This window comes from Cervus canadensis, chromosome X (genome assembly GCF_019320065.1).
Source record: "Cervus canadensis isolate Bull #8, Minnesota chromosome X, ASM1932006v1, whole genome shotgun sequence".
In the NCBI taxonomy this organism is placed as follows: Eukaryota; Metazoa; Chordata; class Mammalia; order Artiodactyla; family Cervidae; genus Cervus; species Cervus canadensis.
This window is the reverse complement of record NC_057419.1, coordinates 5,700,231-5,716,304: the sequence shown is the minus strand read 5'-3', so window position 1 is coordinate 5,716,304 and position 16,074 is coordinate 5,700,231. Positions and strand designations below refer to the sequence as shown.

Here is a 16,074-nt window from a genome sequence, read left to right as displayed (position 1 = left end):
TATCTATTTACCTATCCATCCATGCATCTATATCTGGCAATCATCTATTCACTTTATCCATCCATTATATCTATCATCTATCTATTTATCTATCTATCCATGCATCATATCTATCAATCCATTCAGCCATCATATCTATGATCTATCTATTTATCTGTCCATCCATCATATCTATCTACCTAACCATCCATCCTATCTAACCATCCTACCTAACCATCATATCTATCATCTATCACATCCATCTATCCATCCATCCATCCATCCATCATACCCATCCACGCATTCATCCGTCCATCACATCTATCCGCTGGTCCATCATATCTATCAAATATTTATCTATCCATCCATCCATCCATCCATCCATCCATCCATCATACCCATCCACGCATTCATCCGTCCATCACATCTATCCGCTGGTCCATCATATCTATCATCTATTTATCTATCCATCCATCCATCCATCCACCCAGCCATCCGTCCATCATGTCTATCCGCCCGTCCATCACCCACCTCTCCAGCCCTGTCTAGCCGGGGCGCACAGTGAGGGCTGACTCGGTCCCCCAGTGAACGGGGCGCCTGCGGACGGCCGGGTTGTCACCATTAGTGGGCAGCTATTGCCATCTAGTGGACACAGACCAGAGCTGCTACTGAACGCGCTGCAGCCGCCCAGGGCAGCCCCACGAAAATGAATGATCCGGCCCCTAGCTTCAGTAGTGCTTAGGCTGCCGAAGTGCCCGCACCCCCAACGCAGGCCGGGGACCTGCGCACACCCCCACTGCATTCCGGGGGCCACCATCTGCACAGACCACCGCGCCCCGAAAAACCCCATCTCCACACACCCGCACTGCATTCCGGGGACCCCCGTCTCCGCCCCCATCGAGTCCCGGGGACGCCATCTCCCCTCCATCGAGCCCTGGGGACCCCCTACCTCCTCTCCATCAAGTCCCGGGGACCCCATCTCCCCTCCATCAAGCCCCAGGGACCCCCGTCTCCCCTCCATTAAGTCTCGGGGACCGCCATCTCCGCCCCCATGAAGCCCCGGGAACTCCATCTCCCCTCCATCAAATCCCGGGGACTCCCGTCTTCCCTCCATCGAGCCCCGGGGATCCCATCTCCCCTCCATCGAGCCCCGGGGACCCCCACCTCACCCCCATCGAGTCGCGGGGACCCCATCTCCCCTCCATCAAGCCCCGGGCCGCCCCCCATCAAGCCCCGGAAGCCCCGTTTCCGCCCCCATCAAGCTCCGAGGACACCATCAAGCCCCGGGGACCCTCATCTCTGCGCTCCCAAGATGCCTTGCGGGCTCCGGGCCCCGCCCTCTGCCTGGGTCTGGTAAGAATCCCCAGCTGCCGGGGGCGGGGCTTCGAGGGTGGGCGGGGCTTCGCTCGCGGCCGGCCCGGAAGCGCCGCCGGAGCCCCACCAGGCTCGGGTGAGGGCGGGGCCAGGGGCGGAGGGGCCGGCCTGGGACGAGATTTCATTGGTGCTGAGGCCGGGCCGTGGGCGGGCCGAGGCGGGGCTTCGTTGGTGGTGAGGCCTGTGCGAGGGCTTCATTGGTGGTGAGGCCCGGCCGTGGCCGGGCCTGGGTCGGGGCTTCTGTGGTGGCGAGGCTTGGGCGCGGCTCAAAAGGCATGGGCGGGGCTTAATAGTGGGCAGGGCCCTGGGGCGGGGCCCGTGCGGGCCGAGGCGGGGTTTCATTGGTGGGGAGGTCTGGGGCGGGGCCTGTGCGGGCCGAGGCGGGGTTTCATTGGAGAGGAGGCCCGAGCGTGGCTCCAGCGGCCGAAGGCCGGGGCCTCGGAGGGGGCGGGGCCGAGGCGGGGCTGGGCGCGCTTTGCTGCGCGCGCAGCGCGGCTCGAGGCGGTGGACGCCAGGCGAGATGCTGTTGTGTCCGGTGATCCGGAAGCTGCAGCACAAGCGCGTGGTGTTGGCCAGCTCCTCCCCGCGCCGCCAGGAAATCCTCAGCAATGCTGTGAGCGGCCTGGGCCCGGGGTCTGGGGGCGCCGGGGTCTGGAGGGGCCGGGGCCTGTGGGGGCCGGGCCTGCAGACCCGGGCCTAGTGACTGGAGGCCTCGGGACTCCCGGCGTCGTGACCCAGGCCTCCCGGATGGGCGCCAGAGTTGCGGGTCCGGGGTCTAAGAAACTGGGGGTGTCTTAGTAGTTAGGGGACGGCTTTGGCCAGTGGCCGGTGGCCGGAGACGAGTGCCCGAGGATCCTGATGACCTAGGCTTCATGGGCGGGGGGCGGCGGGAGAGATGACAGGGGCCTTGGAGGGGTCTGCAGGGCCGGTGCCTAGTGTTTGGGGGTCCTAATGACTTGGGAGGGCGGAGGTAAGAGGGGGTGGGTGTTTGCAGGCCCGGGGTCAGCGGTGGGCCCGACTGGCAGGGTCAGAGATCCAGGGTATCAGGGCAGAGGCCTTGTGACTGAGGGACTGGTGAGCAGGGCCGTGGGGAATCTGCAGGGCTGGTGGCCTCAGTGACTGGGTATCTGGAGTCTGCAGGACTGGGGCCTGAGGTGGCCAGAGGGCAGGATCCTAGTGACCGGGGTCCAGATCTGTGGTCTCCGTGACCGGGGGGAGCTCTGGTCTTCCAGCTCTGAGCCAGGGCTCAGTGACCTGGCGATCTGCTGGCCATGGGGTGTGGGGTTGCCAGGCCAAGGCCAGGTCTGTGTGCCTGAGCTGGATTTGTCCAGGTGCTGGTGGGGATGGGGGAGGCTTGGTCTGCATGGGGAGGCCCTATCTGGGAGGGGCAGAGAAGCAGGGATACCAGCTAGGGGGAGAGATAGAGCAGAAATTCTTGCCTGGGTAGGGGGCGTGAGCTGGGCTGGGTGGGGGGTAGGTACAGAATGAGGGGTGCTATAAGTACCTCCTGGGGAGGGTACAGAACTGGAGGGGGGGGGTGTCTCATACTGTGACCCAGGGGTTAACTGGGGGTCTGGGAGGTCCACGATGGAGGTGGGGAGGGGGCTGGGATGCAGAAAAGTAAGAGGTCCTGCGTGGGCAGTGCGGGAGGGGGAGTTTGACCCTCTGTGGTCAAGACCCCCAGCCCCCACTCTGGAGGCAGCGGTGTCCGTGACCCACCTCCCACAGGTCACCTGCCTGGTCACCACTCTGGAGGCAGCGGTGTCTGTGACCCATCTCCCACAGGTGACCTGCCTGGCCACCTGTGTTGGGCACCAAGCTAAGGCACCCCAGTTATTCTTCCCTCACGCAGCCACCGTGTTTGTGGCTTTTTGGGGGCCTTTCCTGCAGCCGCTGTCATCTCAGTAGTCTGACCCCTGTGAGGGCAAAATGCCGGCCTTTGGGACTCTCCAGGAGCCCTTTGACCCCTCGGGGCTGCACCCCAATCGATAGTGCCCTGCTGGCCTCTGCATGCACAGAGGTCTTCCCACCATAGTCCCCGGGCCCCCCCACCCCCGCACCGGTCACACTCGCCCAGCGGCCGGGAGCTGGCCCTTGCTCAGCATCTGGTCAGGGAAGGTGGGCTGGGTGGGGGAGAGAAGGCAGGTTCCTTAGTCCCTGCTCACCTGTCAGCGTCCTGGGGCTCCCCCCGCAAACCCCTCTTCCGTCCCGTTCCAGGGCCTAAGGTTCGAGGTGGTCCCGTCCAGGTTCAAGGAGAAGCTGCACAAGGCCTCGTTCGCCAGCCCGCAGGCGTACGCCGTGGAAACGGCCAAGCAGAAGGCCCTGGAGGTGGCCGGCCGGATGCACCAGGCGAGGGCTCCTTTCCTGGGTCTCCTGCTAGCTGGGCGCCTTCAGGCGTTGATCACACCTGTTGTCAAGCAGTGCCCTTCGCAGCGGGCAGTGGGTGTAGCTTCTCTGTGACCGAGTGTCCTTGCGTTGTGGACACGTGTAATTCATGGGATGGGATTGTTTATACAACGTTATCTCTCACTTTGCTAGTATGTAACGTGCTGTTGCAATTCGTATCAGAGTGTCACTCAGGGTAAAGAATTGATCTACCTAGTCTATTGCCAGGTGTTACCAGGCCGTGTGCTACTGTAACTAATATAATAGCATCATTTATGATATAGAATTCCCTGGCTTCTGGATAGAATCCTGGAGGAGAAAGTGGCAACCTGCTCCAGTATTCTCGCCTGGAGAATCCCATGGACAGAGGAGCCTGGCGGGCTTCAGTCCATGGGGTCACAAAGACTTCAATGCAACTGAGCGACTGAGCGTGATATAGAGTTAATGCAGCTTTAATACTAAATTACCATATAATATACTATTATACTATGGTATTTACTATAGCAGCATCATTGATGGGTATGGAAATAATGCAGCTTGTCTGTTACTGTTACTTTGTAAAATACTATGGTATTTAATATAACAGCATCATGATATGGAAATAATGTAGCCAGTTTATTACTGTTACTGGCTATATAACATTCTATAGTATATAACAGCATCATTAATGACACAGAAACAATATAGCTTATATGTTACTGTTAGGATTTAATATACTATAGTATGGGCTTCCCTTGTGGGTCAGCTGGTAAAGAATCTGCCTACAACGCAGGAGACCTGGGTTCAGTCCTTGGGTTGGGAAGATCCCCTGGAGAAGGGAATGGCTACCCACCCCAGTATTCTTGCCTGGAGAACTCCATGGACTGTATAGTCTATGGGGTCGCAAAGAGCCTGACACCACTGAGGGACTTTCACTTTCATACTATCGTATATGATATAACAGCATCATTTATGATACAGAAACAGTGTAGCTTATATATTGCTGTTACTATTTAATATAGTACAGTATTGAATATAACAGCGTTATTTATGATACAGAAATGATGTGCCATATCTATTACTGTTACTATTTAATATATTATGCTGTTTAATATAGCAGCATCATGATGTAGAAAATAAATGTAACTAGTTTATTGCTATTACTATATAATGTACTAGAGTATATAACAGCATCATTTATGGTATAGAAACTGTTGCTTACATATTCCTGTTACTATTTGATATAGAAATAATGTACCATATCTATTACTGTTACTATTTAATATATTATGGTATTTAATATAACAGATATAGAAAATAACTAGTTTATTACTATTACTATATTACCTACTATGGTATATAACAGATCATTTATGACATAGAAACAGTGTTGCGTATATATTACTGTTACTATTTAATATACTATGGTATTTAATGTAGCAGCATCACTTATAGGAATAACATATCTCTGTATTGCTCTAAGTGTTATTATGGAATATCCAATTGCAATTAACATAACCATATCACTTACAATGTAGAATTAATATACCTTATGTATTATGAGGTGTTACTCTATAATATACAAAATATATAATATTGTATACTATATGCTTTTATGTATAGTGTATATAATGCTATATAGCGTACATAATGAATTATATACATCATAATAATATAACAATATCATTTTAAATATAGAATTAATATAAATTATGTCTGTGTTACTATAAAATGTATTAATTAATGTAACTGTCATTTATGATGTAGAATCAACATAGCTTCCTATTACTTACTTATAATAGTTGTAAGTAATATAATATATAATTATATATGAAAGCATGAAGTGTCATTTGCTCAGTTGTGTCCGACTCTTTGCCTTGTGACCCCATGGACTGTAGCCCACCAGGCTCCTCTGTCCCTGGGATTCTCCGGTCAAGAAGACTGGGGTGGGTTGCCATTCCCTCCTCCAGGGGATCTTCTCGACCCAGGGATTCAACCCAGGTCTCCTGCATTGCAAGCAGGTTCTTTACCATCTGAGCCAGCTGGGAAGTCATAATTATATATAGTAATATATAACTGGGGACCCCTTTACCCGGTGGTAAAGAACCCACATACCAATGCTGGAGACATAGGTTTGATCCCTGGGTGGGAAACATTCCCTGGAGAAGGGGAATGGCAACCCACTCCAGTATTCTTGCTTGAAGAATCCCATGGGCAGAGGAGCCTTGCTGGCTATGGTCCAAAGGGTTGCAAAGAGTTGGCCACGACTGAGCGACTAACTTTTACTTTCACTGTCTCCCATGATTGGTGTCTTGAGGACACTCAAGTCTTGCTTTCTAAAGCAAGACTGGATCCATAAATAAGCTGTGATGCTGTGTGTCGCGCGTCGTGACGTGAAAATGTGTTAGACGTATAGGCTCGTCCTGCCTAAAGCTGAGTCTGTATTTCTTGCAGAAGGACCTGCGCGCCCCGGACGTGGTCATCGGAGCCGACACCATCGTGGTGAGTGTGTTTTCTGGCTTTCCGTGTCGCTGGTGACTGAAATCCAGGCCTTGGAAGGCAAGTTCTTTCTCTAAGACCTGGGGGAGAATCCATCCCAGGCTTCTCTCTCTTCTGGTTTCTGATGGTTTTCTTCCAAATTCCTGGGCATCCCTGGGCTGGTGGCCGGCTCCCTCCCGTCTCTGCCTCCGTCTCCACGTGGCTTCTCCTCTGTGTCTGTCTCTCCTCTGACAAGAGCACCGTCCATCATGGATTAGGACCCCCCTGGCCCCAGTACAACCTCCTCTTAAATGTTGTTACATCTGCAAAGATCCTATTATCGAATAATGTCCTGTTCACAGGGCTGGGGGGTCAGGACGTGGGGAAAAGGAATCTCCCCAAGATAGGGGTTTTCGCCGCCGAGAGCCAGGCTTTTGGATGGCTCATCACAGTGATCCGTAGAGCAGCTCTGTTTCACTGGCCTCGGCCATCTGTCTGAGACTCCGGCTGGCCTGACAGTGAGCATCGCCCAGGGATGCTAGGCCTCACTGCTGGGGTGTTCATAGCAGCAGTGTCCCTGGATGGCTGTGTCGACAGATGATGGATGGATAGATAGATGGATGGATGGTTGGGTAAATGGTTGGATGGATGCTGGATGGGTGGATGGTTGGTGGATGGAAGGATGAATGGATGGATGGTGGATGGATGGGTGGGTGGATGGATGGATGGATGGTTGGGTAGATGGTTGGATGGATGGATGGATGGATGGTTGGATGGATGGATGGATGGATGGATAGATGGATAGATGGATACATGGTTGGATGGATAAATGATGGGTGGATGGATAAATGGATGGGTGGATGGTTGGGTGGATGGAAGGATAAATGGATGGATGGTTGATGGATGTATGGATGGATGGATGGTTGGGTAGATGGTTGGATGGATAGATGGATGGATGGATGGGTGGATGATGGATGGATAGATGGATAGAAGATGAATGGATGGATGGATGGGTAGATGGTTGGATAGACGGATGGATGGATGGACAGATGGATGGGTGAATGGATGATAAATAGATGATGGATGGATGGGTGGATGGAAGGATGAGTGGATGGATGGTTGATAGATGGGTGGATGGATGCATGGGTAGATGGTTGGATGGATGGGTAATGGATGATGGAGAGATGATAGATGGATGGGTGGATGGAAAGATGAATGGCTGATGGATTGATGGATGGTTAGGTAGATGGATGGATAAATGGATGGATGGTTGGGTAGATGGTTGGATGGATAAATGGATGGTTGGATGGATGATGAATAGATGATGGATTGATGATGGATGAATGGGTGGATGGAAGGATGAATGGATGGATAGTTGATGGATGGGTGGATGGATGATGGGTAGATGGTTGGATGGATAGATGGATTGATGGATGATGCATGGATGGATAGTTGGGTTAAATGGTTGGATGGATAAATGGATGTGTGGATGGATGATGAATAGATAATGGATGGATGGATCGTTAATGGATGGGTGGATGGATGATGGATGAATCGAAGGATGGTTGTGTAGATGATTGGATGGATGGATGGGTGGGTGGATAATGGATGCATGGATAGATGGATAGAAGATGCATGGATGGATGGTTGGGTAGATTGCCAGGGTCCAGCCTCGGCAGGATCCAGGGGATACCCTCAGGATGAACGGCGTCAGCGAGAGAGAGAGAGAGAGAGAGAGAGAAGACACGTGAGACCAGCCTTGATAGGGCCATGTCTGTCTTTTTTTTTTTTTTAATTAGTTGGAGGTGTATTTTAATTTTTGATAACAGTTTATATACCTTCACTTAGAATGTATCCAAGATACAAGATGCTTACTCATGTTTATACAGGGTTAGTTTACATTACATCAGTTTGTCCTTAAGGAAGAACAAGATGCTTTCTGCATTTTGTTTTTTTCTTTTTTTTTCTTTTTCTTTTTTTTTTTTATTAGTTGGAGGCTAATTACTTCACAACATTTCAGTGGGTTTTGTCATACATTGATGTGAATCAGCCATAGGTTTACACGTATTCCCCATCCCGATCCCCCCTCCCACCTCCCTCTCCACCTGATTCCTCTGGGTCTTCCCAGTGCACCAGGCCCGAGCACTTGTCTCAAGCATTTTGTTACTATAATAAATCTTTACACATTATCTTTTGGCCTTGGGGCTATTAATATTTTATGTAAGTCAGGTGAATGTAGGCCTGTTTTCTGTTTCTGTGGTGACCTTAACAAAAGAGTTACAGTCTTATAGGGCAACAGTACAGCATGTCACAACATAGTAAAAATATGACCCTGTTAATACCAACAATTTTTCTGCAAAAGTTGTCAGTTAAATTTATCTAAAAGTTTTACCCCATACAGACTTTGCGGCTCTAATAAGGCAGCCTCTGCCTAGCACTCCTGGCTAATAATTAACAACTGTTTCATTGTTACAACACTAGGGCTAAGCTCTTATTTTTCTAGATCTATAACTATATTAACAATGGATTCCATAGCACCGCCGTAGCACACTAAAAGCAAAAACACAGCAAGCAAACGTTAACCCAACAACCACTTTTATAATAATCTTTTCTTATATTTTCTAATAAAACTCCTTCACCCCTCAAAAATGCTCTATGTCTATTAGGGCTTTTATATAATCAGGTTCTTTATGCTATTTTATGATTAAAATATTATAAGCAATCATGCATATTAGTACCAAGGGCATAAATGCATTTGGCTAACCAACTACCAGCAAAGGAGTTTAAATTAAAACACTCCTTTCACCCTAAATAATCTCATAAAATACCATCACCCAAAAAACTTATAAAGTTCTAAATTGATTCTTATTTGGAAAGAAATCTGGGAAAGCCTTCTGCCTATGTTCCAGAAATTAGGGAATAGTCTATTAAAGCAAGCATCAGAAGAACAGATACCATCTTTAAGGTGAGCGCCGCGGGCAGCTTTGGGGCAGCTTTTCGGAATCCCTGAAAACCTGATCTGCCTTGCCCATCAGGCTTTCTCCCCATGACCTTGTCATGGGTAGGATCTCGTGTGTTGGCTCCCGGCAGTAGATGGTTGGATGGACTGATGGATGGTTGGGTAGATGGTTGGATGGATTGATGGATGGATGGATAGTTGGATAGATGGATGGATGGATGAATGGATGGGTGGATGGATGATGAATAGATGATGGATTGATGCTGGATGGATGGGTGGATGGAAGGATGAGTAGATGGATGGTTGATGGATGGGTGGATGGATGGATGGGTAGATGGTTGGATGGATTGATGGATGGATGGATAGTTGGATAGATCGTTGGATGGATAAACGGATGGGTGGATGGATGGATGGATGATGCGTGAATGGATGGATGGGTAGATGGTTGGATGGATAGAACGATAGGTGCTTGGATGGATAAGCAGCATGGGGTCCACCCACACTGTGGAATATGACGCAGCCATGAAAAGGAGTGACGCCCCAACGCAGGCTACAGTGGATGGATCTTGAACACCCAGTTCTCATCAGAGAAGCAGACGCAGGACATATGTTATTCTGTTTGTATGAAACATCCGGAATAGGTGAACCCACCGAGGAGAAAAGCAGATGAGCAGCTGTCAGGGGCTGGGGAACGAGGTGGGGAGAGACCGCTCGTGGGGGTGGGGTGTCCAGACGATGAAAGACTTGAGGAGCTCGGTAGTGATCCTCACCCCACAGTGGAAATGTGCCACACGGTTTCGTTTAACATGGTGAGTGCCACGTTACACGAATCTCACCGAAATTTAAAAAAAAAAAAATACATGAGTCTAAAACGGTGGGCAGTGCGGCTGGCGCACGGCAGCTCGAGGAACAGAAGCAGTGTTGTCCGTGGCGTTTCTCTCGCAGGCGGTCGGGGGGCTGATCCTGGAGAAGCCAGTGGACAAGCAGGATGCCTACCGCATGCTGTCGAGGTGGGTGGGTCCCGGCCGTCCTCCGGGGACGCGTGGGACAGAGGCTGGGCCGTTCGCCATCTGTCCACTCAGCACCAGCATCCACTCACCACCTATCTGTCCGCCCACCCATCACCCATCACCCATCACGTCCCCCTGTCTGCCACGGGCCCCACATCCGCTGTCTCCCAGAGATACCCCCTTCTGGTTCAGGTCAGAGGACCAGGCGGTGCCCTTGAAGCGACCTCGACTCTTAACAGGACTCCGACTCCCCACAACATCCCCCACATTCAGGGTCTCCTCCTGGCTCGGTCACGCTGACTGTCCACGCCCAGGACCGCACAGGGACCCAGGAAAGGGGCGGCCCAGCTTGGCCGGGATCCGGGTCCTCTGTGCCCTGCCGGCTGCTCCCGTCAGGGTCCACGTGGCCCCGTGTTTCGTCCCGTGAGATGGCCCGACCACCCCCTCAGCCCCTCTCTGAGCACAGCGACCACAGTCCCGCGGGGAGCTGCATGGTCCCCTTGGAAAGGTTTCCTCGGGGACCGTGCAGCCAGGGTGATGGGGGGCAGGGCCGGTGGGTGGACAGGGGCCTCGTGCTGTGGGGCAGGGGTCGCCCTGCATTCCAGACGCTGCAGACAGTCACGCGTCCGGCCTGGCCGTGTGTTGCAGGCTCAGCGGGAAGGAGCACAGCGTCTTCACGGGCGTGGCCGTCGTCCACTGCTGCACCAAAGGTACCTGGCCCCCCCGCGTCCCCGAGCTCCCCTGGGACCCAGGGCCACCGTGGGAGCAGCCGGGGCTCCTGGGGGCAGGGCGCGGGCACCCTGGGGCGTCCCTGTCGTTGCTACCACACGGGTGTGCCCTCCCACCTGGCCTGGGAATGTTGGGGTCCCACGTGGAAATATGGGGGGTTCATCTTGAGCATCCAGTGGACCCCATGTGGGGTGTGGGGGACAGTCCACCTCATCCAACATGACCCACCCAGAGCCTGCCTTTGAGCTCTCTGGTCTGAATGGTGGCAGAGTTTGGCTCCCGTTGGCGGGCGTTAAAGAGATACCGTGATGAAAACAATATTTTTCTTTTTAAAGCACAAAAAGCCTGAGGAATAACTTTAAAGCTGCTTAAAAGAGATTTTAGCCCCAGGAATGAGCCTGCCATGGGGTCTAGGGCCACCCTCATCCAGGAGGAACCTTAGCTCAGACCCTTCACTTCATCCCCTGTGCAGAGACCCTGTTTCCATATAACGTCCCGTTCTGAGGTCCTCGGTGGGCGTGAAGTTTAAGGAGCACCACGGAGCCTGCGGGGGGCTTCGCAGGTGGCTCAGTGGTAAAGGACTCGCCTGCCAATGCAGGAGGCACAGGAGAAGCGGGTCCGATCCCTGGGTCGGGGAGATCCCCTGGAGAAGGGAATGGCAGCCCACTCCAGCGTTCTTGCCTGGAGAATCCCCGGGACAGAGGAGCCTGGCGGGCTGCGATTGATGGGGTCACAGAGTCAGACACGAATGAGACATTGACCTCACACGCACGCACACACTCGTTGACCCCGGGACGTCTGGCGTGGAGGTTTCTCCAAGTGGCCCCTGTGTGTGCCCAGCGTGCCGTGTGCATGGGGCATTTCCAAACCCACAGCCGAAAGCCTCGTGTAGATCCCAGAATTGTCCTCTCTTAACGACGACTCCAGTCTGTAAATTCCACAGGAACCAGAGGCCCCGTCTCGTCCAGCCCTGGGGACTGCAGGCCTTTCTGCCGCGTGCCCATCTTTTTGGCTTCTTTTCTGGTTTATCAGCTTCCCTGGTAGCTCAGACAATGAAGGATCTGCCTGCAATGCAGGAGACCCAGGCTCAATCACTGGGTCGGGAGGATCCCCTGGAGGAGGACATGGCAGCCCACTGCAGTGTTCTTGCCTGGAGAATCCCATGGACAGAGGAGCCTGGCGGGCTACAGTCCGTGGGGTTGCAAAGAGTCGGACACGACTGAAGTGACTCACACTGTCACTTCACTTTCTGTTTTATTCTTTCTGTTTCTCCTGTGTACAGTGGAGAATCTTTTATCCACTATTAATGACTGTGTGTGTGTGTGTGTGTGTGTGTGTGTGAATCACATGCAAAGGTCAGGCTTTCTTGCTGTTCACTTGTTCAGTCATGTCCGACTCCGTGTGACCCCATGGACTGCAGCACGCCAGGCTTCCGTGTCCATCACCAACTCCCGGCGTTTGCCGAAATTCACATCCATCGAGTCGGTGATGCCATCCATCCATCGCATCCTCTGTCGTCCCCTTGTCCTCCCGCCCTCAATCTTTCCCATCATCAGGGTCTTTTCCAGTGAGTCAGTTCTTCACATCAGGTGGCCTGAGTATTGGAGCTTGAGCTTCAGCATCAGGCTTGCCTCCTCACGGGCTCAAACGGTTAGACCCGTGGGCCCCCACGGGCACCGGCTGCGCCCCCTCACCGCAGCGCGCGCTTCCTTGCAGACGGCCAGCTGGACACCCAGGTGTCCGAGTTCTACGAGGAGACCACGGTGAAGTTCTCGGCGCTGTCGGAGGAGCTGTTGTGGGAATACATCGACAGCGGGGAGCCCATGTGAGTCTGTCCGCAGCCGCGGTGCTGAACCCCGCCCCTGTCCGCAGCCGCGGAGCTGAACCCCGCCCCTGTCCGCAGTTGCGGTGCTGAACCCCGCCCCTGTCCGCAGCCGCGGTGCTGAATGCCCACCGCGGGCAGGAGACGGGCGGGGCTGAGCCCGCGCCTGGGGCCTGTGCCGGCCACGTGCCCAGGGGCCCAGGGCCAGGCAGCGTGCTTAGGAAGGCTGGAAGGATGTCTTACCCCGCGCCCCCGTCCGTACACCACTGCCGTCTCCCCCAGCAAGGGGCACTGCTGTGGGCCGGGCGGGTCAGTGCAGATGCTGCCGTGGGGCTGGTCTCCCCGCCCCACGTCAGTGAAAGCCGCTCAGTCGTGTCTGACTCTCTGCAGCCCCACGGACTGTAGCCCACCAGGCTCTGTCCATGCGATTCCCCAGGCGAGAATCCTGGAGTGGGTTGCCAGACCCTTCTCCAGGGGATCTTCCCAACCAAGGCGTCAAACCCGTGTCTCCTGCATTGCAGGCAGGTTCTTTACCACTAGCGCCACCTGGGAAACCCTTTGACACTTCGAGGGAGCCCCCCGCACCCCAAATCCCCAAATCCCAGCTCCTCTGTTCTTTGCACCCTGGTCTGTGGGAAGAGAGGGGTGGGTAGAGTCCAGAAGGGCTGGTGGCTCAGTCAAGATGGACCAAGGCGCTGGACGTACCCCTTTACCCCGTAAGGAGGTCTCAGCAGAGGTTTCCGGCAAGACCCGGGCTGTGGACCCCCCGCGAAGAGTCCTCCTATTGAGGCTTGGGGCAGAGAGATGCGTGAAGACCCCACTTGGGAGCCCCGGTCTCGTGTGGGCAAAGCCCACTCCCTCAGGAGACGCCAGCCTGGTGTGGGGGCAGGTGCCCCCTCGCGCACCCCCAGAAGCCGCCTTCATCCCCTCCTGGGGGCGGGACCGAGGGATGCTCCTGGGGGCTGGTCCTGGAGCCGGCCGCCCGCGGCACACGGCTGTCCCGGGCCGGAGGTTAGCGGGCTCCCGGCAGGCCGGGTGTGTGCACCCAGCAAAGCTCATCATCACCGTGTCCGTCTTCTCCCCTTCCTTCCCACCCCGCTGCGGTCCTTCACTCCGCGCAGGGACAAGGCCGGCGGCTACGGGATCCAGGCGCTGGGTGGGATGCTGGTGGAGTACGTCCACGGCGACTTCCTCAATGTGGTGGGCTTTCCACTGAACCGCTTCTGCAAGGAGCTGGCGTGCCTCTACCACGCGCCCCGGGACCCCGGCGCCCCGCAGCGGATCCACTATGACTCCATCCCTGCCGTCGACACCTTCGAGGATCTCAGCAACGTCGAGGGAGGCGGCTCCGACCCGGCTCCCGCCAACAGGGGCCTGGAGGCGGGCGGGGTGCGGCCGCGGGCTCCCGGCACCCTGGACGCGCCGGACCTGAATGGGGTGAGGGACAGCCAGCCCCCGATCCCTGCGCGCCTCCTGGGGCTGATGGACGGCTTCAAAGCATCCAAGGTACCCCTGTGCGTTCACCATCACGTGACCCCCAGCACAGGGGCCGCTTCAAACCACAGGCATCCATCTCACACCCCCCAACCCAGTCCTGGGGACCAGACGTCTGAGGTCAAGGTGTCACAGGGCTGAGCTCCATCCAGAGGCTCCAGGGGAGGGTCCTCCCCGCCTCTTGCAGCTTCTAGGGGCTCCGGGCATCCGTCCCTGGGCTGGTGGTCACCTCCCTCCTGTCTCTGCCTGCGTCTCCACATGTCTCTCCTCTTCTGTCTTATAAGGGCCCTGTCCCTGGGTTTAGGGCCACCCCCGTCCAGGAGAGCCTCATCTCAGACCCTTCACTCCATCACATCTGCGAAAACATTTCATTTCCACGGAAGGCCTTGTTCGCATGTTCTGGGGGTCAGGATGTGAACGCTATCTTTTTCGAACGTGACTGTGGTCTGTGCCCGGCGGGGCTAGGGCGGGGTCCTAGTGGGTGTCTGCAGGGACACGGCTCACAGCACGCTGTGCGCCACGTGTCCGGGGAAGGTTCCTGTTAGAGAGCCCCGGGGAGGTCAGCCCGTCCCGTGAGGAGTGTCGTGCGCAGCGTGGACAGTCTGTGTCCTGCAGGGAGCGCCCAAGTCCACACACAGCCTCGTCTCAGGGTCCCAGGGCTTGTGGCCTCGACGTAGGCACCGTGGGGAGCTACCGCGCACCCCTTGACCGAGCGCATTGGCTTTTCTCTGCCGTGAGAGCTTTTCTGCTTAACCCTCCCTGACTCGTTCGTCCCTGGAGCAGACCTTATATAAGCAAGCTGGAGCCCAAACCCAACTCTCCCCTGCAGAAGAAGGGTCCCTGACGGGCGCTCACTTCTGACAGTCCCGCCCCCCGCTCCCCGCCATCTGTGGGGGTCACAAGCGATCGGTCAGTCCCGTCGCAGCCTGACTGTGGCCCTCCTTCACGGGCAGGTCCTGCTCACGGCTTGCAGGCTCAACGTGTTCGATGTTCTGAAAGACCGAGGCCCCCTGACGGCCGCGGACGTCGCCCGCGAAATCGATGCCTCGGTGGACGGCGCCGAGCGCCTGCTGGACGTCTGTGTGGCCCTGGGGCTGCTGGAGAAGGCGGGCGGAGGTGAGGGGCCGCCCGGGTGTCGGCGCAGCGGCCCTGGGGCTCGTGGAGAAGGCGGGCGGAGGTGAGGGGCCGCCCGGGTGTCGGCGCGGCGGCCCTGGGGCTGGTGGAGAAGGCGGGCGGAGGTGAGGGGCCTCCCGGGTGTCGCGCGGCGGCCCTGGGGCTGGTGGAGAAGGCGGGCGGAGGTGAGGGGACGCCCGGGTGTCGTTGCGGCAGCTCCGCAGGTGGGACCCGGCCGCCAAGCGACGGTGGCTCCTGAGCAGAGATGGGCAGACCGGCCAGCCCTGTGTCCCGGACACGGGGCGGTTCCCAGAGGGCAGGGAGCAGGGGTGAGCAAAGAGGAAACGGGGGTGTGTGTGTCTGTGTGTGTGTGTGCATGTGTGTGAGGTTTAGGAGGAAACAGCTGTGTCTGTGTGATGTTTAGGAGGAAACAGGTGTGTGTGTGTGTGTGATGTTTAGGGGGAACTAGGGGTGTGTGTCGGAGACGGCAATGGCACCCCACTCCAGTCCTCTCGCCTGGAAAATCCCATGGACGGAGGAGCCTGGTAGGCTGCAGTCCATGGGGTTGCAAAGCGTTGGACACGACTGAGCGACTTCACTTTCACGTTTCACTTTCACGCATTGGAGAAGGAAATGGCAGCCCACTCCAGTGTTCTTGCCTGGAGAATCCCAGGGACGGGGAAGCCTGGTGGGCTGCCGTCTGTGGGGTCGCACAGAGTCGGACACGACCGAAGCAACTTAGCAGCAGCAGC

General features: G+C 55.4%; 1 protein-coding gene across 3 annotated transcripts in view; it reads left to right on the top strand.

Annotated features, from left to right (window-relative positions):
- The first annotated feature begins 1,785 nt into the window (after positions 1 to 1,785).
- LOC122434352 (probable bifunctional dTTP/UTP pyrophosphatase/methyltransferase protein) overlaps positions 1,786 to 16,074 on the top strand; it is a 22,241-nt gene continuing 7,952 nt past the window's right edge. Inside the window, exons 1-8 of one of the 3 annotated variants that reach the window (XM_043457608.1) lie at positions 1,787 to 1,966; positions 3,571 to 3,702; positions 6,172 to 6,219; positions 10,100 to 10,164; positions 10,813 to 10,874; positions 12,610 to 12,718; positions 13,837 to 14,221; positions 15,163 to 15,325. In XM_043457608.1, coding sequence (XP_043313543.1) covers positions 1,874 to 1,966; positions 3,571 to 3,702; positions 6,172 to 6,219; positions 10,100 to 10,164; positions 10,813 to 10,874; positions 12,610 to 12,718; positions 13,837 to 14,221; positions 15,163 to 15,325 — 1,057 coding nt within the window. In that variant the 5' untranslated portion in view covers positions 1,787 to 1,873. Of the gene's footprint in view, positions 1,967 to 3,570; positions 3,703 to 6,171; positions 6,220 to 10,099; positions 10,165 to 10,812; positions 10,875 to 12,609; positions 12,719 to 13,836; positions 14,222 to 15,162; positions 15,326 to 16,074 lie in introns of all 3 variants that reach the window. The other 2 variants (XM_043457609.1, XM_043457610.1) reach the window with 2 other exon arrangements.